Source organism: Amphiura filiformis, chromosome 19, assembly GCF_039555335.1.
Source record: "Amphiura filiformis chromosome 19, Afil_fr2py, whole genome shotgun sequence".
Lineage (NCBI taxonomy): Eukaryota > Metazoa > Echinodermata > Ophiuroidea > Amphilepidida > Amphiuridae > Amphiura > Amphiura filiformis.
In genome coordinates, this window is record NC_092646.1 from 43,520,294 (window position 1) to 43,545,895 (window position 25,602).

The following is a 25,602-nucleotide window of genomic DNA, read 5'->3' on the forward strand; positions in this document are numbered from 1 at the left end:
GAAAGTGTACAGACAAAGATATCGATAGCTATCGATAATGACGTCACTCAAGAGCTTAAGCAGGATAATAGGAAACCATGTGACCAAAACCAAAACTAAAACTCAATATTTGAAATAACCGTTTGTCTGTACCCTTTGTTAGAAACTTAACATTTGTAGCAAGCCGTTTCGGTTTTTAATTCAGTTTGTTATGTAATCGGAAATCAGGTTTGAAGTTACCTTGATTACATTATACAAAAGAAGTTTTTAAATTTCGCAACAGAGAAGTCGCACAAGTCAATCTACATCTGAAAGCGTGATTTAGTTTTGGAAATAGCCATGGCTCATTTCACCGTGAAAAAAATAGACCATCGAAATATTTCCACCGATATAACAAAAGAATACTCTGAGAATAGACACTTGAGTGATATATACACTATTATACACTTCTCTATTTATCAGTGGACTTCGGGTATATATATAAATGCGCATATATAAATGCGCACGTGACATCTACAAGTCGCCATACCGTGTTCAACGATGTAAGGTACCCGGATGTGCACAAATTCCACACGCAAAAGTATAGGCAAAAATGACAGGTTACAAGGAAAATTAGTTTTGCAAAATAGTGGCATTGATTGCAAAGGGCAAAATAATTTGACCCGAAACATAAACTCTTTATTTGGATTTTCCATTACGGAAAAAAAAAATATGACGGAAAAGCTAGATATAGCTGATTTAAAAAGTTATATTTCATTATTTCAGTGCTAAATGGGCGTGGCAATTGGCCATATTGATGACGAAATGTGATTCTTACTGGCATTAAGGTCAGAACTGGGTAGCTGCCGATGATGTTATTTGATAATGTTTGCACGTAGGGAACTTAGGGGGCTGTCATTTTCTTCGGAAGGAAGGGGTCATGGATTTATTTATTTGGGAGTCAAGATAAGTATCCCCCCCACGTAGCGCCGCCAATGAACATAACTCTGACCCTAATTTTAACTCTAATTATAACGTAAATTGAGGAAACTATAACTTTAGCCCTTTTCGGTATAATGACCCTCTCAAACTAATAGGCTAGATGTCCCCGCCCGATCTCCTCAATTCTAACTTACTCATTCGCTCGCAAATGGACAAAAACAAATTCAAAATGTGTTTTAAGCACCTTTTGTGTCCCCATGCTAAATCGGTAATCTGTACACCCTTTGTCACCCTTTGACGTACAATTTAGAGTATAAACACGTAGATGACTGTACATGATCTAATCATGGAGGTATATAAATAAATGGAGAATGATCGCCAGAATTCTAATCTCTTAAGCGGAGATTATCCTATTACCTCTATTCAATGAGTCACCAAACTTGAATGACTAGCCACTTCAGCCAAGCTATTGATCTCCACGATGGTTATGAGACTCTACCATGGTTCATTGATCGTCACTCCCAAAATTTCCTCATAGGAATTGACCCTATATTGACCCGTACCGGAAGGCTTGTAAAAGAGACTGTATAATGACGTCAGCTAGTCAATTAGCTGTTCAAAGTCGCCAGTGTTAATAGCTTATAGTTTCAATGTATGATTGTGCGAAAACCCGATGAAATTTGGATGTTCTGTTCTCAAGTTATGAAACTGTTTTCTACACTAGTTGTGCCGTAACTTGACAAATATACTTAGTTTTCATGTTCATATATTAAGCTTTTAAGGCGGTCTGAGGGAGTTCAAATATAGTGCAAATGAAAGCAAAACGTTTTTACCTTCCGATTGTGAAAAAATTATGTTGGGCCAATTTGGGCCAATTGAGTTAAGAGCGAGTAAAATTTACCGGAAGTACTTCGGAATTCAGGTAAAATCTTTTCTATCATCATTAAACTTCTCATTTTATAATAAATAATTATCAGTATTTAGGCCTAAATGATTATTAATATTATTAGGGGCCATCATTTTCTTTGGAGGGGGTTCCAAATAGGCCTATACCGGGGGGTCATAACTTTTGGAAAGAAAAATAGGGGTCATAGCATAATTTAATTTTTCAAGAATCATGACCAAAATGTAGGGGGTCACAATATGACCACAGATATAGGCCTACAGATAGGGTGTTTATTTTATTCAAAAAGACTGATTTCAATGCAATTTTTTGGCGAAAATGACATTTTGATATCAAATTTTCTGAAACATGAGCACTTTCCAATAAACATTATAAGTAACTGCATTTAGCACCCCATTTAAATAAATGACCAGTGAAACAGACTTAACAATGTAATCAGCTTAGCATAATCAATATCCCCTGAAATTGCCTATTCAACAATAATTGGTCATAACCAACGTAGTACAAAAGATGCTTGGCTAGATCATTCTCCATTTATTTATATACCTCCATGATCTAATCATCCCGGCTGGAAGATGTTGAGCAAGACTCGTATACTATACATCACGCTCATACGTTATACAGTCTAAACGCAGGACAACCGATCTTTTGTTCTGCTTAGTCGCGCTAAAAGTCGATCGATACATGTTAAAATCAACACAATTCCGAAATACACCTTTTTGCTATGAAATTTATTTTCTCGGTCAAATATAAAGCAAAATTTTTTTTTTCTTCAGTAATGTCAAATAAAAACATAGTGCTTGGATGAACATTTTTTTAAAAATCCTGGTGTTAAAATTAAGCATCAAATTGTGTCTTTTAGTGTGATATTTTTGATTTTTATAGGCCTTTAGTTCGCCCGTGAGCTTTTTACAGAATTCATTTTTTAGCGTCTCAAACTAATAGAGTTTGCTAAAGAAAGATATTTCCCACCCCTGTAAAGCACATCGTGTGGGTCTATATATTATAGTTTTGTCAGAATTTCCGTTTTTATTTTACCCTTTTCCCCTTTATGCTCCGAAAATGTCAAACTTAGTACTTTACCTCGAGAGCAACCAGGAGAAATAATCGATATTTCAATTGTTGTCAACCCAGGTCCCTTTTCCATTGAAAACCAGGATTGCCTGACCAGCGATTTGGTAGCCCAAATCCCCAATTCTGGTAAATGAGGTGGATTTTGGAAATTTGCTCCCGTGATAGCCTGCAATTTCAATTTATAGGGGCTATGGATTCCATGATTATGAAAACCATTTTGTCTGTTTGTTTGTTTGTTTGTTTATTTATTTACCTAGGATGAGGTCCATGGGAAAATCCACTGTCCAAACCTAGAAAAATTCGCGTGTTATTAGAGGGGATTTAATTTTCTGTCCCTCCTATCTCCATGTGAATTTTGAATGACCCCCCCATCGCGGGTTGGCATTTTCATTACACCCTTCAGACTTGCGTTCGGGTTTGTGTAGGCCTATTTGTCATAATTTAGCGCTATAGGACCTACTTTCTAAATGTATAGCTATAGCCGTGCTATATAAATATTATAAGGTACCGGTATGTAATATTATGTAGGCCTATGGGGGTGGGGTGGGTACTCAACACATTTTAACCATGACTTACAATGCAAGGCTCATTGTTACCATAAATGATTTTTCCTTTAGGTCATTATAATAGGTTGTTATAAACTTCCGTGTTTAACCTTGTATTGTTTTGGCTGCTTCATTATGACTTTCGGTGGGTTTAAGCAATTTCAAACAAACACAAACAAAAGGCACTATACCGAAACACTAGGTAATTTCTTTGCTATATTGATTGCAGACCAGATCTGCGCTACTTTTTAATCCCTTGATTTTTAGTTTCTTAAGAAAAGAGAAACCAAAACTTTTTAATTCAATTGGACATCAAGCTACAACTACGAAGTTTACAACTTATCCTACTTTACTTTTTCTTAACTACAGAATAAAGTAAGCAGCAGAGAACATTCATGTTCTAGCCGTCTCGACGAATCTTATACTTCCTGCCCTTCCAGTTTAAATACATGTGCATGCAGCGCAGAATAGTTAAACCGGAGAAGAATTACGACAGAAATCATATCCGTTCATCTAACTCATCTATAGAACAAAAGGCGAACAATAAATGAACCTTTAGTGTTACTTCAAATGTATAGTCCTGAATATCGTGTGGTAGACGAATGAAAGAGCAATAATTAGTTATTTTGCATTCGACAGGCCAACTGTATTTTATGATATATAATGAAAATATATTGGTAATTATAATCCTTACTATTTTTAAATCTCGAATACTTCTTTAATGTAATTCGAGTTGTGTTGAAATATCTCAACATTCTTGTAAAATAGCATAACAATATTCTGAATCGGCCCATGCTCAATCATTGTATTTACACAAAATATGGGTGTACACGGTTTAGAGTCGTATGTTGAAACGAATGGTCTCTCCAAGCACTACAAATTAAGTAGAACACAGGTTGTTATAGCCGGGTCAGATTTGCTTCGTGTTCTTTGTTTGCAATTACCAATTAATTACTATGGAGGAGAATACCAAGCATATTGTGGTATGTGTAAGTCATTCCTCACTGGTATGATGCAGTGTGGAATCAAAATGCTGTTTGTTTTTTATGGGGAGTGGCCTAAGTCGATGTTTCGCAACATCGAACAAGGTCATGAAAGGAAGCTTAAGCAATTCAAACAAGTAGTGATACAAGGGGGCCCTTCCGTTGACACACGCTATGCCGTGTCAAATTTGCTTCCTGCTTTTACGATGAAGTGTTTCACAGATGCGTTAGTCGAGATAGATCATGGAAATGAAATAGAGGTCATAACTGCCCCAAATGAAGCAGATCCTGTAGTCGCTTGGGAAGCGAGAAAAAGGCAGTGTCCTGCTCTTACTACCGGTTCCGACATGATTATCTTCAACAATGACCCATATGAGTATATCAATCTTGAATCTCTCAAATGGCAGGACATAGGAATGGACGAAAAAGGAAAGTATATCGATTGCAAACGAGTGTTATCGTCAGATGTAGCGAGGTGTTTAGGAATAGATGTTGGAAGGTTATCGCTCTTCGCAGCAATACAACAAAGCGCAGATTTCAGAAAGTGTGGGCCATGTACTACTAATGCTTACAAGGTGTATGACTGGATTGCTAAATCCGTGCCAAAAAACCTTGACGAAGAATCTGTAATTAGAAGTATTATACGTGAGCTTCAGGACACGGTGGCACAGCGTATACAGGAAATGCAGAGGTTATATGATCCTACGAGGGACAGAACCAGAGGTACTGCGATGAGGTTAGGAGTAGATGTTGGAAGAATATCACTATTCTCAGCAATATCACAAAACATAGATTTCCGAAGTTTCCCTTGCACAAGTGATTTCAACCAAATATGTCAGTGGATTTCTGAATTCTTGAAACAAACCCCAGACGACGGAACTGTAATCAGCAGCATTACACGCCAGTTTGCCGAGAACGTCAGGGAACGTATACGAGATATCCAGAAGTCGTATAATCCTGGGACTTGCGAGACAAGTGACACTCAAGACGTACCACAACGGATCAAAGACCTATTGGAATCGAAGAAACTGTATCATGGAGCTCTCTTGGTGTGGAATAAGGGCATGCATATCCCTATAAAGCAGATTGAAGATTTTAGCCGACCAAGCAGTAATAACATCTCACGAGGCCTTCGTTGTATTTGGTGCAGCATTATTTGCGGCGGAACTGATCTTAAGCGGAGGTATGTGACAGAGCTAGGCAGACAGGCAGGGACAGCGGAAGCGAAAAAAGAAGAAGTGCCGTTGAAGAACGAGATTGATATAAAAGATGATAGCAACATTCCTTTGACCAATGTGGAACAACTCACTGACTCAGATAAGCGTAGGATCTTCCTGCATGGTGTAGAGGGTGAGGGTAAAAAACCGGGGATACATAGATGGGGACACGACCCCTCGTTTGAAATACCTGCAAGAGTAACAGATTTCTGGCTTCAAAGGTCGGATCATGATGAACGCACCAAGACCACTTTATTCAAATTCCTGACAAAGCAAGATCAGCCAGAGGATGAGGGAGCTGATGGTAGTTGCTTTGACGCCACATTGGCGCATGCGTATGCTGAATGGCAAAGCTGTCTTCTTGCTGCTTACGATCTCAACGTAATTCTTGGATCTCCCATGCCAGATTTCAAGATATGCAAATTGCTAGGGAATGGATCTACGTTGCTTCGTATGTAAAAACGGAAGTTAAGGTAATCAAATACATATGCAACATGGATCTATACTAGCCATAGATTTATACATGTTCTTTTTCATTTCTCTCTCTATATTTCTCCTTCTCTCTCCTCCTCTATCCCACCCTCCCTCTGTACTCGTTCGGTGCATATGTATCAAACCAAAATGACCAATGATAGAATTAGAGATTCCAAATCTGTTACAGTGACGCATCTTATTTTAAACATTACACATTTGGTTAATCATGATTATCATGATTATTACCGACATCAACTCTTTAAAATGATAACAATTTCAGTCGGTTAGAAAGGATTTCAGTTGGCAAAATGCCGTAAGACACCCCCTCCTCCCTACACACCCCCACCCACCTTCCGACTGGGGTAGCGACGACCCTGAGAATACTCACACGTAGATCAAATACATTATGTATCAAAAGGATTGGAACTGACACATAGGGCATTTCAAAGAATATATTAAAAATGTGAAGTCGATTACAACGCAATATATACTTCAAATATAATTAAATTTTGTAAGATTATGCTGCTGCATTTCGGATATATTGTCATTTGAAAAATGAAAAATGAAATCTGAATTTCACTCATAGCACAACATCACCCATAGTGGGTAGGAGAACATGAAAACTAATATGAGATACTGTATTAGGATCACATATTAAGTATCATGTGAGAGTATACTCTTGTACTCCAGAAGACAGGATCACATATTAAATATTTGACACCATAGAATATAAAAACTAGTAATTTGATAAGTTAAAATAAGATTTTTAACGGAATAAATCTAAATAATATGATTATGCAGTTTATTCCGTTAAATATTTACCCCATAATTTCCCTCATTCTTCAGGCCCTGCCCTCTATCGGGTGCTAATTTAAAGTTTAAGCTTGATTGCTATTGTTTCTTTGTAAGCCTGCGGCGCAACCTTGAACAATATTGTCTCATTCTTCAGGCCCTGCCCTCTATCGGGTGCTAATTTAAAGTTTAAGCTTGATTGCTATTGTTTCTTTGTAAGCCTGCGGCGCAACCAGAGAAAATAAAGGTAGAGAAGCGACACTCCGTACAATTAACGTGCAGACGGCCTATACCGATGTGAGGACAGAAAATGTGACTCTCCTGCTAGTCTCGGGCGCGGGCCAGACTGTATGCGGTATGAACAAAAACATAATTAACTGGTTGTGTAGGAGACTAGCACGAGAGTCACATATTTCTGTCCTCTGCTGTCCTCCGGAGTGTCGCGGTCCTGGCGCAACCTTGAACAATATTGTCTCTTTGTAAGCCTGCGGCGCAACCTTGAACAATATTGTCCTTGAGTTAACGCCCCGTAGCCACCCCCAGCCAGCCCCATACCTCATTTCAATTTTTAAAATTTTTAACATACCCATATCCTGCTTTTTATATTCCATAGTGTCGCACACTTTAATATGTGATCCTGTCTTCTGGAGTACAAGAGTATACTCTCACATGATACTTAATATGTGATCTTAAGGTTAAACAATATCTTTTCAGGCTTTGTCAGCTCAAAAAATATATTATCATCTTACACGTAAGAAAACATGCATACCAATCATGTGAATTAAAAAAAGTCAAAAAAAGTGTAAAAATGACCATTTTAGCTTATTTTGTCACCTTCAGTCATCTCCTATTGTTCAATTTGTTTACCGATGCTTGGTAACAAATTTGATTGACAGGCAGTAGCTTGTCATCTGTCATGCGCAACACAATTATCTCTATTATAAAACATACTATAAAGATGTCAGCCTCATGTTAAATCGCCCGTCAAATCGTCTGCAGTTGCAAGCTCGACCGGCCCAAGACGCACTCGGCCTCAAAGACACTGCCCCATTGTAATGCAGCCAGAAAAACCCGACCGACCCTGTATAGTTTTTGAGGCCTGTGATTGGTTGGGGGGGGGGGGGCACCCAGGGGGAATCGGGTGGGGAACATCTCCAATTTTAAAATGAAAACCTTAGAATACTGACTGGATGAGTCGGCTAGATAATGGTACTCATTTAACATGCATGTGGTCAAATCTTTTATATTATTGAGAACACCTTTTCAAGCTTTTTCATGTCCAAAATTGATGAATTTTGATCCGTTATCGGACAGCATGTTATACTCATAATACTGATTGTGTCGGGTTTTGCGTTCAAAAACTCATCTCTTTTTCCTCAATGAATATTACCCAAGGAAGAAGTATGTAATGTGTATTAATGAACGATGACGTTTGAGATGATGCTATACTGATGTATATAGGCCTATGTATACTCTAATATCAAGTCATGTTTAAGTCTAAATGGAAGCAAATTTCGGTCAAAAGGTTTGATATGAACCATTTAGCGGTATCCTTTGGCTTTATGTGGCTGTCGGGGTGGACTTGGGGTGGGGGTGGGGAGGTTGGTTGGGGGTGTGTGGGGTGTGTAGGCCTATGTATTTCCCTTGGGATAGGCCTACTATTTTAGTCCCAATTTGTAGTGACATCACTCTGTATGTTTAACATACCAAATTTTACAAATTATTCTGATCACACAATGTATTCTTCATGCACATTAGTACTTCCCCCCCCCCCCACATGGGCCCCCTCCCACATACCCGAAGGGGGGGGGGTCAAAAATTTAATGAATCATTGTTTTTATATTGCCCATTATATATATCAAGTTCAGTCATGTAGGCCATGTTATTAGGCAACAAAAGAACTTTGAAGAATGTCCCTCATGTACAAAAGTATAGGAAACTGCAAATTTAAAACCACTTTTTTAGGGTGAAGGAAGCATTTTTTCAAAAAAAAGTCTAAAACAGGTTTTATGTCAAAAATGGTCTCTTTTGGGGTGCTAAATCTGCTAAAATGTTTGTTGTCCTGAAATTTAAACTAAAAGCACACTGATCGTCAAAGGCCCATGATGGGGTGCCGGTTGGTGGGGGTGGGGTGGGGTGGTTTAGGCAGTGGATGCCAAGCACAAAAAATGATTAATTATTGCCTTTGTTGTTTGCTTCACATATATCAGCATCAGCCATATTGGTCATGTAATAAAGCCAAAAACATTTTTTAAGAGTGTCTCTTGTGCATAAAAGTATAAGAAACTTAAAATTTTAAAGCCTGTTTTCTGGCAGAAGGAAGCACTTTTTATTAAAAGTGTAGAACAAAGCCAGGAGCTTTGAAATGTTCTTTTTACCCTCTGAAATGGCCTTTCCTGTGGTGCTAAATGGGCAGAACCCATCTGGCTTCACCCCCTTGACCCCCACCGGGGGCCCTTAAGCAGGCCCCGGACCCCCGCCCGTGTTGGGCGAGAGCTCCGCTCGCTTCGCTTCGCAAGTTCAGGATTTTTTGGGGTCAGCCTGTGACATCTCTGAGTTTAGTCCCAATTTGTAGTGACATCACTCTGTATGTTGAACATACCGAATTTTACAAAATCTTCTTATCATACAATGTATTCTTCATGCACATTAGTACCCCATGTGGGCCCCCTCCCACATACCCAAGAGGGGGGTCAAAAATTTGATGAATCATAGCTTTTATATTGCGCATCACATATATCAATTTCAGCCATGTAGGCCATAGTATTAGGCAAAAACAAAACTTTAAAGAATGTCTCATGTACAAAAGTATATAGGAAACTCAAAGCTTTGAAGCATGTTTTCTGGAAGAAGGAAGCACTTTTTATTAAAAGTGTAAAACAAGCCAGGAGCTTTGAAATGTTATTTTTACCCTCTGAAATGTCCTTTTGGTGCTAAATCTGCAGAAACCATATAGCTCCCGGGGGGCTTCGCCCCCTCGACCCCCACCGGAGCTTAGTCCCTTAGCGGGCCCGAAACCCTTGGCCGACAGCTCTTTTGGGGTTGCCAAAAATACCTACCGTATTTGCCAATTTGGTAAAATTTTTGATGACCAAAATGTAGGCAGTCATATCTGATGACCACAGATATAATAGTTTGTTTACCCGGGTGTCAGTATTTTATTCAAAAAATACTGATTTCAATACAATTTTAGTCTGCTTAGGGGGTAAGGTGTATCGGTGGTGGTTGGGGGTAAAAATGCCCAAAAAAAGGGGGGTGGGGTTGCAATTTTATTGCCCGTTTTATTGACGCCGACTTTTTATAAAGTTGGAAGAAAATGATTCTTATTTCACACAAAAATAATAGGCCCCTAACAAAAACAAAATAGTAGGCCTACAATAACATCATTAAAAAGTGAAGTTACTTCCTTTCCCATACCCCATGATCGTACATCCCGAGGCACGATTGTTTTATGCTCGGCACTCGACCAATCATGTGAATGAGAGGGAAATTCGTAAAAAAATATAAAAGGCAGGCCCACCTTATGGACCCGGGCCTGTTAAAAGCAAAGCCGAACGTAACAGAGACCTTAGGCCTATCCGGGAGGCCTATAAAATAAAAGTGAGTCCGAAAAAACCCGAAAGGGCCTTTTTACGGCTCCTCCGACCCTCCAAACTCCACGGCCAAACTGGACCCTTTACCGCTCCTTTCTCCCCCCATTTTGGGATCCGTGCAATGGCCAACAGCAGTGTAGGCCTATAGGGGAGTAAAGTTATCATTTGATCTTTTACAGGAGGCGGAGGGGGCTTGATTTTTACACATACGGGCCTACATTATTCTCCTACCCCGCGCGCACCAATGTATTCATGAAACTCCCTATTTACTATTAGGCCTAGGCCTATTCATTGAAGTTTTGCAATAATTTTCATGCTCTTTTGCTATTGTATTTCTTCTATGATATATTTTGTTCTTCTTTAATATAAAAAAATATACTTATTGCTTTACGTAGGCCTATTTATCTAATTTCCTTTATTGTATAGGCTATAGATTTATTTTAGAGAAAGGGAGCTCTCCAGTGGTGTATAGTCATAGGGGCATATTCCCCAATCGATCTGTCTTAAAAATTCCCGTAGGAAAATTGTTGAAAAACGGCTCGTGCCCCTCCCCCCATCAGACCCCGGTGCGCCCCCAATCATGGTCGGTGCCCCCCCATGTGATGAACCATACTACGCCACTGATCTGTGGCGTAGCGTCATAGGGGCACAGGGTAACATGCCCCAATCAATCTGAAAATTTAGAAAATCCCATAGGAAAATTGTAGAAAAATGGCTTCTGCCCCCAAATCCCCAACCAGACCCAGTGCCGCCCCTCCCCATCATGTTCGGTGCCCCCCAATATGGGTGACCTACGCTACGCCACTAAGAAGAGAGGGTGCAGGAGAAAGAAGTGGAGGCGGAAGAAAACGGCATAGAAATTGGAAACAGTTGTTTGTCATAGTGGTGCAAATTGGTATTGGGTCGAGTTAGTCTTGGCCATGCCGTTAGTGTCACCCGAGGTCGTGACCTCTTATATTTATCGTATTTATGAAACGTGTGTGCCGGAGAAACATCTCGAGGAAATAATACAAAATTGTAAAATTTTCACCATTATGCTGAAATCATGTAAGTATTTAATTGTTGGCTGCAATGTCACACTAATCATTACTTACCATGCCCATTGTGCAATCAACAGATTGAAAGATAAAGCTAATACAAATGATTTTGTTCACGTGTATGACTTGTCATGGCCGTAACCCGAGTCTTGAAATCCGTGAAAATGACAGCATTGATGTGACAAAACACACAGATATTTCATTTTTGGCGAATCCTAGTAAAATTAGCATACCACGTGTGAGTTAAGAAGGTATCATAGAAATAATGTAGCTAAGAATTCTGGCGATAACATCAGACACAAAACGAATATTATTGTTGCAAAATGACAATAAAGTGGTACCAGATTTCACTCAAATTCTGTCAATGCATAAGCTTATAAAATGAAATTCACACAAGCTGTGTTTTAAATTGATAGGAACATTATTATATTGACCTGTTTATAATCTGCAGGCAAATCGAGAGAGAAATCGGGGCTTGTGTCAATAAATTATGGCCTCTGTCACAAAAAGCTTCATGCTCATGATACGTGAACAAAATTGAAACACTTTCAAAGTACATTTGTGTATGAGCTAGATTAATAAATAATAATTAATAATAATGCTTAGAATGTTAGCTTCGAGATGACCTATGATTTTTAGGCCTACGATGTTTATTTTCTGAGAAAAAAAATGGTTTAGGTGGCTGCGTAACAGCCAATTTGAACCTAGAACCATCCAAATTCTGTGTAACCTTAATACAGTATCTCATATTAGTTTTCATGTTCTCCTACCCACTATGGGTGCCAACATTATATTGCCGTTTGTACGGCTTCCAACATTTATGACACAAGGGCTTCAAACCTGACCAATTTACTAAGCACAATGACAAAGTGTGTACTTCGTCGTCATGGATATCATTTCCACTTGTAAAACAATATAATGCTTAAAATATTTCGTTAAAGGGATATAACCTTGTTTGAACAGTGCAAATGAAAACCATTGGGCAATGAACATTTATCATTTTTATTCAGTTATTATAGTAGAAACCCATTGTAAATATTGATAACTGAACTGAACTATACTACTCGTATTTTGAAACTTCTTGTAAATATTGACAAATTTATAACTAGCAGGTCACATTGTAAATAAGATTGTTATTAATTACACAATTAAAGTTTTAAAAACCTAGCTAGTCAGTCTTCTAAATCACACAGTTGTTAAACCTAAATGTTCTTGTCATCAGTGTTTCAAGTAGCAACTTTGTTTTGTAAATATTGAAAGCAATGAATGGTGTTGACTGTAACAAATGTATAATGTAAAATGAATGAAATGTTGGCATCTTTTATCACTTGTGATAGTTACATTTTAAACTAGAAATATCTTGTAAATATTGGTGTGTTATAACATCAACCCAGCAAACACAAAACGTTTTCGACATCATTCGCAAAAGGTTATAAAATGTTGTCAGAAAACGTTTAAATGTCAGGTTATATAAAGGGTATATTAAGGGTATAAAACGTTTTCATAACATTGAAAAACATTTTTTGATAATCGACTGCCCAGCAAACACAAAATGTTTATCAGAAAACGTTTAAATGTCGGGTTATATAAAGGGTATAAAAACGTTTTAATAACATTCCAAAAACATTTTTGAAAACCTGGTACAAATCATTCTAAACAGAATGATATTTTGGGGTTGAAAAAATATTTGCAATAACGTTTTAAATACGCTTTTATAACATATATATAACCCGACATTTAAATGTTATTAAAACGTTTTGAAGAAAACATTTTAAGAACATTTCTGTGTTTGCTGGGGACAAATATTTTAACATGTTATTTAAGTGTTGACAAAATATTTGGCAAACAATGTTTGCAAAAATAGTTTACAATAACATATTTGAAAACATTTTAGAAATATTGTTGTAGTGTGTTTTCATACAAAACGTTTTAAAACGTTTTCATGACCTTTATATAAACCGACATTTTAATGTTATTAAAACGTTTTTACCTAAAATATAGCCAAAATATAACCTATTTAAAACGTTTTAAAAACGTTTTTGTGTTTGCTGGGAAGCTGATCATGTTTTCAAACTACTATACTGATAAACAATAACAATCTTGAATGAAGAACTTATAAATGTTTCTTTATCATTATACTTGGTTTTTTGTTTATTGATTTGTATTGGAATCGATCTAGATTTAAGGGGGTACTACACCCCTGTGGTAAATGTGTGACTATTTTTGCATTTTTCTTAAAAATTAATAACACACTGGTAACAAAAGCTATGTATATTATTGGGGCAAGGAATCCAATGACTACACTGAAATTTCAGTGAATCAAGACAAGCGGTTCAGTAATATGATAGGAAATAAGGTACATCCTAGCGGTACCTCATTTTCTATCACAAGTATCAAACCGCTTGTCTTGGGTCACTGAAATTCCAGTGTAGTAATTGGATTCCTTGTCCCTATAATATACATAACTTTTGTTACCAGGGTGTTATTAGTTTTTGAGAAAAATGCAAAAATAGTCACAAATTGATTGAGGGGTGTAGTACCCCCTTAATGTTTCATTCAAAGAGAAAAGGAAGTTTCTAATCCAATTTCGCCAGCTAGGTATCAAACAATCTCATCTACTATGAAACAGTTATTTAACCTCAAGTAGATTGTACATTAAAGCAATAATGTGTGATTCGCATAAAGAGTAGATTCCTATTTAAATGTGTGTTTTCATTGAACACATTATCCCCTTCGGGTATCTACCAGGTTTTAATGTGCATCCCCCCAGGACTCTACCAAACCAACTTTGGTGTGCTTGTTAACCAGATTTGAGCAACTTTGAAATTTGACCACTGTGTTGACCTTTAACCTTGAATATGGCCGGAGTGCCGGGAAAGATTTTTTGTTAACATCTTGAATGTGTTATAGGACCATAAAAGGAAGCTAAAAAAGTTGGTTTGGTAGAGTCCTGGGGGGATGCACATTAAAACCTGGTAGATACCCGACTTTCGAGTCAAACAAATGAGGTATAGTGATTTTATTCCAGCGCCTACAATGCGTGTATTACGCTCCCCGATCGTAACATGTAATACTGCACTCGACGTGTGTACACATAGGCTGACATCCATGGGAGATGTTAGCAAGCAGTCGATCGATGAACTCTGAATAAAACCGAGTCGACCCGGTTTTAATATAAAAAGTTAAATTTTACTGTTATTAAAGCACTTCAGGCTTAGTCTTTTACGTGGTATTTTAGTACACGACTGGGCATTATAATTATGCAAAAAGTAGAAATCCGAGTAAAATTGAGGGCGTCGCTGTGAAGCAAATCACACATTATGGCTTTAATATTTAATAAAAATGACCTTTAATTGAGTTGGGTACAAAACTCACACTCGGCATCTTGAGGTCAAGATTTGATCTATGAGAGTGAACAAGGGTTATTGAACTGCGCCATTGAAAAGAGAACATTTGTCCTATATTATGTTCTCTTGGGTATGTATTTCATTTAATTGTTTTATATTTAATATTTACCATTTTTAGAAAAGAAAATGTTTATACGCATGGTATTTTGTAATTACAATGTCAAATCTACTGGACATATGCTTTATTCTATATTTTTAAATGTATGATTTCAGCCGTAAACAAAGTCATTCGCATACGTATATGATAGTGACTTCATAATAAACAAATTATTACCAAATATACCTATAGACCATTCCTATGATTGACACCTTCCTGCCGTTGTACATCGATATCACACCGATATCATGCATTATAAACAACAGCGAAAGCGAAGTCAAGAAGGGTATCATGGTATAGCTTGATTATTTTGCTAATTTAATCACGTGATACGCTTCTTGACCTCACTTTCATTGTTTTCTAGTACATTCTATCAATGGGATATCGATGTTTACCCCTATCAACGGCAGGGAGGTGACAAGTATAGGAAAGGTCTATGAAACATTATATGATATTGCTGCATCATTATATGATATTGTTGCATCATTATATGATATTGCTGCATCATTATTATGATATTGCTGCATCATTATTATGATATTGCTGCATCATTATTATGATATTGCTGCATCATTATATGATATTGCTGCATCATTATTATGATATTGCTGCATCATTATATGATATTGCTGCATCATTATATGATATTGCTGCATCATTATTATGATATTGCTGCATCATTATTATGATATTGCTGCATCATTATATGATATTGCTGCATCATTATATGATATTGCTGCATCATTATATGATATTGCTGCATCATTATATGATATTGCTGCATCATTATATGATATTGCTGCATCATTATTATGATATTGCTGCATCATTATATGATATTGCTGCATCATTATATGATATTGCTGCATCATTATATGATATTGCTGCATCATTATATGATATTGCTGCATCATTATATGATATTGCTGCATCATTATATGATATTGCTGCATCATTATATGATATTGCTGCATCATTATATGATATTGCTGCATCATTATATGATATTGCTGCATCATTATATGATATTGCTGCATCATTATATGATATTGCTGCATCATTATATGATATTGCTGCATCATTATATGATATTGCTGCATCATTATATGATATTGCTGCATCATTATATGATATTGCTGCATCATTATATGATATTGCTGCATCATTATATGATATTGCTGCATCATTATATGATATTGCTGCATCATTATATGATATTGCTGCATCATTATATGATATTGCTGCATCATTATATGATATTGCTGCATCATTATATGATATTGCTGCATCATTATATGATATTGCTGCATCATTATATGATATTGCTGCATCATTATATGATATTGCTGCATCATTATATGATATTGCTGCATCATTATATGATATTGCTGCATCATTATATGATATTGCTGCATCATTATATGATATTGCTGCATCATTATATGATATTGCTGCATCATTATATGATATTGCTGCATCATTATATGATATTGCTGCATCATTATATGATATTGCTGCATCATTATATGATATTGCTGCATCATTATATGATATTGCTGCATCATTATATGATATTGCTGCATCATTATATGATATTGCTGCATCATTATATGATATTGTTGCATCATTATATGATATTGCTGCATCTTAGGCACTAGCCATTTCAGCCTTACTGTAGTTTTCATTTGTAGTTAAGGGGTACTACACCCTCAATAAATCTGTGTCTATTTTTGCATTTTTCTCAAAAACTAATGACACACTGGTAACAAAATTTATGTATATAATTGGGCCAAGGAATCCAATTACTACACTGGATTTTCAGTGACCCAAGACAAGCGTTTTGTTATTTATGATAAGAAATAAGGTACCGCTAAGATGTACCTCATTTCCTATCATATATACTGAACCGCTTGTCTTGAGTCACTGAAATTTCAGTGTAGTTATTGGATTCCTTGCCCCAATAATATACATAACTTTTGTTACCAGTGTGTTATTATTTTTGAGAAAAATGCAAAAAATAGTCACAAATTTACCACAGGGGTGTAGTACCCCTTAAACAATAGATATGAATTGTAGAATATTTTAATAAATAGAATATTTTAAGTACATTTTAAAAAGAATACAGAAATGTTTGTTTGTTTTGTACATTTTAGGCGCTGTGTGCTCCGTAGATCGCCCTATAAGTATTGTGTAATAATAAATAATAATAATAAATAAAAGAAGTATTTCGTTGGATTTTTTTCTGTTAATAGAGTGAGTTGAAATTTGTATTAATTTGTAGAGCCAACTTGAAAAAATATAAATTTGGTAACAACACTTGCTATATCAAATATGTTGCAACATTTGGATAAATTCCCTATAAAAATTATTGCAACAGCAATAGGTACAATAATTATGTGGACTCTTGTATAAATATATATATTTTTTAAATACACTGTTCATAGGTGATCATTTGTTCAAATAATCTCAAACACTAATTAACTCTCCCTATTAATCCGTATTAAATATTCATTTATTCATTTAAGGGCTCGGATAGCAGCGTTTGCACAGTATTTTTTGTGGGACATGGGAGCACATCAAACTAGACATATCGAATTATTGTATTCTAAATACAAGGAATGTTCTTCTGATATCAAACAATTTTTTTTTTAAATTGCCGATATAATACACATTTTATGACAAATTATTGAAAATTTATATTTTGTTATTTTTCATATTTAACAGTCCTCGAAGTAACATTTATAAATCTAATGAAATGTACTTAGTAGCTGGGAGGAAAAGCCGACGATCGTTTGAAAATTTTGAGTTTACTTATTGAAGATACACGTTTTTTCCACAAACAGACCTAAATTTTCAAAGTCTTTTTTGGGAAAAAATGTATATCTTTAATACGAACGGTCAACATTTTCAAATGATTGTCAGCTTTTCCTTCCAGCTACATTACTCTTTAGGTACATTTATAAAGTTTACTTCGAGGACTGTTAAATGTCAAGAATATCAATTTTTAATAATTTGCCATGCAATTTGTATTATATCGCGAATTTCAAAAAATCTAAATTGTTTGATAAAAGAAGGACATTCAGAATGTAATTCGATATGTCTGATGTGCTCTTAGGTCCCACAAAATATACTGTGCAAACGTTGCTATCCGAGCCCTTAAGCCTATTGCAATGTGAAGTACACAATTAAATCTCAACAACAGATAACGTTATAACCAACATTGTAATTTTATTTCATATATTAGAATAAATAAATTGTAACAAGTCTATACGATGTTAAAATGAAAAATAACAACATAACTGCAAAATTACATCAACAGCGCCCCTGCTTGTGTGTGAAACGTTTAATTATAACACACTTGATTTCCCCGTGAATATAAATGTGTTTCTATTAACATCAATGCATTTTCCACTCCACTTCTTTTACATCAAATCATGAGACATATTCGAAGTCATCATATTTTTTTTAATAATCACCCAATAAAATAAATAAACTCTTAGCGGTTTAGAGTGCACATTCCTTAACCCACAGGCTTTCAGCACACTTTATATAACACTTTTACAATATAAATATGATTGGTATCATTAACATCTTTCCAGATTATTTAGGGTCCGTGCTAAATATTGTTGGACCAATAATTCATATTCAAAACATGGTACCACTGACTCCATATTGGTCTATACCAGTTGATATCCATACACCCCCTATGGAAGACATAACTTTAATCTTCCGCATAGAGAGTGAATTTCAAATGGGGTTACCTAAATGGGTGATTCGATTTGAAATCTACACTCCCTGTGTGGAAGATTAAGGGTCTGTCTTCCATGGGGGTGTATAAATACTGCAGCTGCTTTTTATGTACAGTTTAAGAAGGCGCGCTCAGTAACTCCTGGTCACAAAGGACGACTCCACATAGTCTCGGTCCCAGCCCAGAGGATGATTTAAGCACTTCCCAGCAAGTCTTGCGGTTAGCACAGCTGTGTGAGTGAACACGACACCACTGCCCGCCCACTGCATACACACGTGCATGGTTAAATTTGAATTTGGACAGATATATTTACAGTAAAAACACCTTCTAGAGGTTGGTCGATTTCACATTTTATGTTATATACAGGAGGTGTGAATTATCCTTCATGCATACATCACTTTAGATCTGAAATCGACCAAGAAATAATGACACACGGGCAATTCTAAAACAACATCTTTTGCACAGAGTTCAATGGGATTTGAAAAGTAAAGTGGCAGTTGAAACTCTAGTGATAACACTTTTACAGTGCATGATGGGGCTTCCTTAAATCATCCTCTGGTCCCAGCCGGTTTGTGCTCCTTCGTCACTAGTTTAGTGACGGAGGAACACAAACCGGCTGGGACCGAGACAAGACTCCACACAGCATCACTGATCAGTCTGCACTTCTGAGATGCGCATACAATAAATTTAATATGCGGATTTGGCCTTCGTTATGTACAAATCAGTATACCAGCCCGATGGAACTAAACTGCGAGGTGAGTGAGTACGAAGATCCTAAACATTTTAGGATCTTTTTACTTTCCCAACAGTGGTCTCGGTCTCAGCCGATGTGTGCTCCTTCCATACTGTAGTTACTGTCCGTTTTTCTATACACAATACACAGTGCTCTTACCATTGACGCGTAACCTCTACAAATAGTGTATGATAGAAGTATGGGTAATTGCCTAGTTAACGTCGCTGTGTGCAAAATAACCGGCCAATATTAAAAGTACTCTTCTGCAATTCTTGAAAATATAGTTTTGTAACATGTCCTAAATTTAGGTGTTTGGAAATATTCGCACTTTGGTGTTTTAGGAAGGATATGTAAACGACAGATAACACCAAAAATATGAAGAAATTATTTCCAAACCGTGTTACAACCCACAGCCATTAAGTTTCTCATTTTCAAGAATGTGGTTAACAATATGCACAGTATTGTCTCATTTCGTGAACAAAAGCCACACAGTAATTGTTACCTTGCGTTTGCTTTATAATCGTTCACCCAACTGAAACTATAATACCAGCTCATTGCTCATCACACAGGTAAAACAGACACATGTGTGTGTGGATTTAACCAGAGAAGATCTGATGTAACATAGTTGAGCTGTTTTCAATGAGTGTTATCTTGGTTTAATAGCTTTTAATGGGGTTTTTAAGTCCTGCAAAGGTCGTGGTGAATTCTACTGTAGACATGACTGCATCATGCGTCACTAAACAAAGCGCTTGTCAGTCAGGATATACCCCGGGATATACGCAATCAGTGTGGACCACTGAGTTTGTTCCCCAGACAAAATAAGATCTAATAAAATAAGATCTAATAAAATAAAATAAAATAAAATAAAATAAAATAAAATAAAATAAAATAAAATAAAATAAAATAAAATAAAATAAAGCGTGGTACGCGTAGGTGATGCGTCAACGCTATTCTATATCAATAATCTCAATCGGGCAAGCGTTCAATCAAAAGGACTGAAATGATTAGTAGTAAATAATAGTCTGCTTTTAAAGCATAACATTTTTGATGTTGTTGGATTCATTGTTCATAACTCTTGTCAAGAAAACGACATCAATCCCCTCATCTTTCATCTCGTTCTTCTCCCGCATGCCATTCCAAATTAATTATCTGTAGAAAAATAACATGGAAAGTTTAATTTTAATTGTTTGGTACAAAAAAAAACACCTCATAACCTAGAGGTCAGCCTTTAATTGATATGTATGATTGGTGATAAGGTTTATTGAACAGTGCCGCGCTAAACGTTATTAGCTCATAACACAATCGTTGACATAAATACTTCGCCAGAAGTAACTGCAAGAACGCCTGTTTAGGTGACAAGGAATACATTGTAATTTTACGTAAATTGTTAGTAGTAAAGTTGCCGGAATTGTGCTGCAAAATTTCTACAGAACAATTTTACGGAACATATCCGGCAAATTTGCTGCCGGTAATTTCCGTAAAATTTCAGAACAAAAGCACTTACAACATCCTTCATTTGCCGTCAACTTATTCTATCCTTCACTGAACAGTTTCATATGTAGGATTGATTTTGTTTTCAGAAAAATTATTAGGTATAATTAAATTCAGTATAATTTGCTCACATCTAATAAGCTTTCGCCATCTTGGATGATGGCTTTTCTCAAAAGTGAATCCGGCTGTAGCCTCATTCCCGGGATGCGACACTGTATACGTGATCCAGAGTGTAACTTCTATATGGATTAGGAGAAAGGGGGACAACACTATGAATCGGACTCCGCAGTTACGCTCTAGATCACGTATATGATTTACTACTTACACCATCCCACCTTGGGAACGAGGTTACAGCCAGATTTTCGCGGGAGAAGCGTGGTGAACTAAGTCAATTTTGAGAAAGCCATATTTGCATCCTTTACTTTATTATTTGTCTTTCTAGTTTAATTTTATTCGCAAATACTTACGACATTTTTGTCTTTCTTTACCGTCACTGGTCACAACTTCTAGACCATTGTCGCAAAATCGTAGGTTATCTGCATATTCAAAGAAAATAAGGGAACGGAATCACACTCTTAATTAATAAACTTTTAAAATACGGATTTTGCTCACTTCAGTGACTCTTATTTCAATTTATATAATTTTTACCTAAAAAGAAATCATGTTGACAAAATACTAAACATTAATCCAATAGTATAGGTAGATACTAGATAGATATAATCTACACAAGGTAATAAATATGACATGATGTTATTCTGTTCCTTTGAGTACAGCATGTCATGTTAAAAACGCGGTTGTTAACTTTGGATTTAGTGTTTTTCGCACAATTCCTATGTAAAATGAAGATGTTGTACTCACATTTTAGTGACGTTTCACCACTACACTAGTGGATCATCAGACTGGCAACTCATCACAACAGGCTGAGGGGGCTACGCACTCAACAACATCTTTGAGCAACTCGACGACGGCTACTGTTGCCCATAAAAGGAAACAGCCTGTTGTGATGAGATGCCAGTCTGATGAAACCACTAGTGTAGTGGTGAAACGTCACTAAAATGTGAGTACAACATCTTCATTTTACATAGGAATTGTGCGAAAAGAACTAAATCTACATTTAAAATCAACATTCCTATAAAGACGTTGTTAACTTACTTAGAGATACGGGAAAAACATTCTCACATGTTTCTATAAACACAGGATGTTATACAAAATTACACGATAACCTGCAAATTTTACTGTATTATTAGGGGTGGGCACACAAGGACATTTTTCTGCAAAATTACACAGGAACCAGTTTTTCTATGGCCAAATTGCATCAGGAAAAAGAATCTGTCAAAAATAATTTCACCAGATGAAGTCTTATATCGGGTTTTGACGAAAATTCAAAATGGCCGCCAAAATAGGTGTTTTTTAGGAATTTTACCACTATTAGTATAGTTTTAGGCCAAAAGCACCAAGTAATATGTCTTTCTATATGTTTTTGAGGCTGCTGATTCCATATCTGCCATTAATATAATGGCCATATGAATATCTAGATGGCTAAAATTCAAAATGGCCGCCAAAATAGGTGTTTTTTCAAGATTTTGCCACTTTCTGTATAGTTTTAGGCCAAATGCACCAAGTAATATGTCTTTATATATGTTTTTGAGGCCGCTGATTCCAAATCTGCCATTAATATAATGGCCATATGAATATCTAGATGGCTAAAATTCAAAATGGCCGCCAAAATAGGTTTTTTTTCAAGATTATGCCACTTTCTGTATAGTTTTAGGTCAAATGCACCAAGTAATGTGTCTTTATAATATGTTTTTGAGGCCGCTGATTCCAAATCTGCCATTAATATAATGGCCATATGTATATCTAGATGGCTAAAAAAATGTCCAAAAAAAAAAATGTTCAAAATGTCCCCAAAATAGGTGTTGTTTTTCAAGTTTATGCTACTTTTTCTATAGTTTTAGGCCAAAAGCACCAAGTAATATGTCTTTCCATATGTTTTTGACGCCGCTGATTCCATATAATTTATATAATGGTCATATGAATATCTAGATCAAATATGGCACAAATTTTAATTGGCCGCCAAAAAGATCACTTTTTTAAAGAATTTGCTGACAGGGACCCATTTATATTGAGTAATAAAAATATGTCTTTTTAGGTGTTTTCATGTCGCAGACTATGAATCTCTACTTGATAATAATCACATTTGATTAATGATTGTGGCAATATCTGATAATATATTCATAATGGTACAAGAGGCACCATTATGGCAAATGTACTGCACCAAGGTTTTTTAGTACGCACAACTGTATGTCAATTGTGTAATTTCAGGTTCACCATAGCAGCTCAAAAACAAACATAAAGCCACAATATCGCTATTTAAGTCTTGCTGGGTTAGCGGGTAGATCAGCCCTACAATGAGGAATGCAAGTTCAAGTGTATCGCTAATTTAAGAAATGGATGCTTGAATTGTGATCGGTAGAGTGATATTTCAGTGTCAAAGAGACAGTAGCCAATATTCGCAAATAATCAATGTCAGCCAAATTGTGACAAGTGAACTAACAGAGGACTGATTCAAGAAGAAAGTGTTGCTAAGAGCCTGCAGATGCAGGATGCATGCCTTGAATCCAATAAACAAGTTGGTATACCCTGACTTCAATATTTTGTCAGAGTTGAGCACTTTGAATGCCTATACACTAGCAATTAGACTACAAGAAGCATGCCATTTAGTACTCCGAGCTCTGTTAAGCTTTGGTAAATCAAATCCAGATAGATGGTCATGCCTACCAGACTATGAAGTCAGTCTGGATGATCTAGCACTAGCATCATATATCACACATTGTCTTTGGTAAGGAGGAACAAGAAAATGTTGATTTTCCAAGTGACACTTTATTGACAGTGATGATGCAAAGCCTGAGCCAAACAGAGCTGATATTGCTTCCACTTGCAAACAATGGAGGTCAAATGGAGACCTAACACATATGTATTTTCAAGTCGCTGAGCCATGAACCGCTACTTGGATGACATTATCTCAATCTCCAACACTCGCTCGATAAAGCAGACAATGTTGTCACTGCAGAACTTAACGATACACAAAAGCTGATGGTCACAAGCTCAATGCCATGATAGGTAAGTGACCACATGGTCGATGGGTCTAGGCGTAGCGTAGCAAGAAATACAATGACCACTGGCTAATGGCTATGTTGAAAATTCAAGGCTTACATCTGCAGTCTCTTAGCAACATCTTCCTCTCTCTCTCGCTCTCTTTCTGATTCTCGCATTTTTCTCTAGCCCTTCAGCCGATTCGGTTTTGGATGCTCCTTGTTTATTCTTTCGGATCCATGAGTTAGAAACAGTAGCATTGAAAGTAGCTTTGTAAAAAGTATTCCCCGATGCAATTGTCCATGTAAATTTCGTCCTTTATAGTCATTTTTGACATCAAATTCTGCTTCTGTTTCTTTTAGAAGGTATCTGTTTTTGCACGTATGTCAGTGTATGTCCTAAATATTTTCGTTCATATCCCAATTGAATTGCCCGACTTTATCAAACCAATCTTCAGATTTTTGAGTAGAGATTTGAATTGGTCATAGTCAGCGAGGATTCTTTTGCCCAGAGATTATGCTGTCATCAGACACTCTTCTTGATCCAGTCCTCTGTCATTTCACTTGCCTCAATTTGGCTGGCACCATATTGTTCCCCTTAGCCCTTGGACACTGAAATATTATTCTACCGATCCCAAAGGATCCATTTCTTAGATTAGCGAAAGCCTTAACCATGCATTCCTCGCTGTAGAGCTGAACTACCCGGTGATCCAGCAACACTTTAGCGATATTATGGCTTCATATTTGCTTTTCCGCTGTTATTTGGTGAGCTGTTATGAAGCTGAAATGACACAATTGACACCATATACAGTCGTGCCTACCAATAATATAAAAAACAAATGCCTTGGTGCGGTACATTTAACATAATGGTGCCTCATGTACCATTATAAAATGTATTATCTGAGGTGATTATTGCCACTATTAATCATATCGCTTAATAAAGTAGAGATTCATAGGCTGCGAAATGAAAACACCTAAAAAGACACATTAGTCAATATATCAATATAAATGGCTCACTGTCCGCAGAAAGTCTTTTTTAAAAAGGTGATTTTGGCGGCCATTTTGAATTTGTACTATTATCTAACCTAAATATTCATTTGGCCATTATAGAAATGGTAGATTTGGAATTAGCAGCCTCGAAAACATATAGGAAGACATATTACTTGGTGCTTCTGGCCTAAACCTATACAAAAGTGGCAAAATCTTGAAAAAACACCTATTTTGGCGGCCATTTTGAATTTTAGCCATCTAGATATTCATATGGCCATTATATTAATGGCAGATATGGAATCAGCAGCCTCAAAAACATATAGAAAGACATATTACTTGGTGCTTTTGGCCTAAAACTATACTAATAGTGGTAAAATCCCTAAAAACACCTATTTTGGCGGCCATTTTGAATTTTCGTCAAAACCCGATATAAGACTTCATCTGGTGAATTTTTTTTGACAGATTCTTTTTCCTGATGAAATTTGGCCATAGAAAAACTGCTTCCTGAAAAAAATTTGGGTC

At 36.4% G+C, this 25,602-nt stretch overlaps 1 protein-coding gene across 2 annotated transcripts in view; it reads right to left on the reverse strand.

Annotated features, from left to right (window-relative positions):
- Nucleotides 1–18,160: 18,160 nt before the first annotated feature.
- Nucleotides 18,161–25,602, reverse strand: part of LOC140141340 (uncharacterized) — a 55,130-nt gene continuing 47,688 nt past the window's right edge. Inside the window, exons 19-20 of one of the 2 annotated variants that reach the window (XM_072163177.1) lie at nucleotides 21,463–21,531; nucleotides 18,161–20,653 (exon numbers count right to left, since the gene is read on the reverse strand). In XM_072163177.1, the coding sequence (XP_072019278.1) occupies nucleotides 20,646–20,653; nucleotides 21,463–21,531 (77 nt within the window). In that variant the 3' untranslated portion in view covers nucleotides 18,161–20,645. The remainder of the gene's footprint in view (nucleotides 20,654–21,462; nucleotides 21,532–25,602) is intronic. The other variant, XM_072163176.1, reaches the window with a different exon arrangement.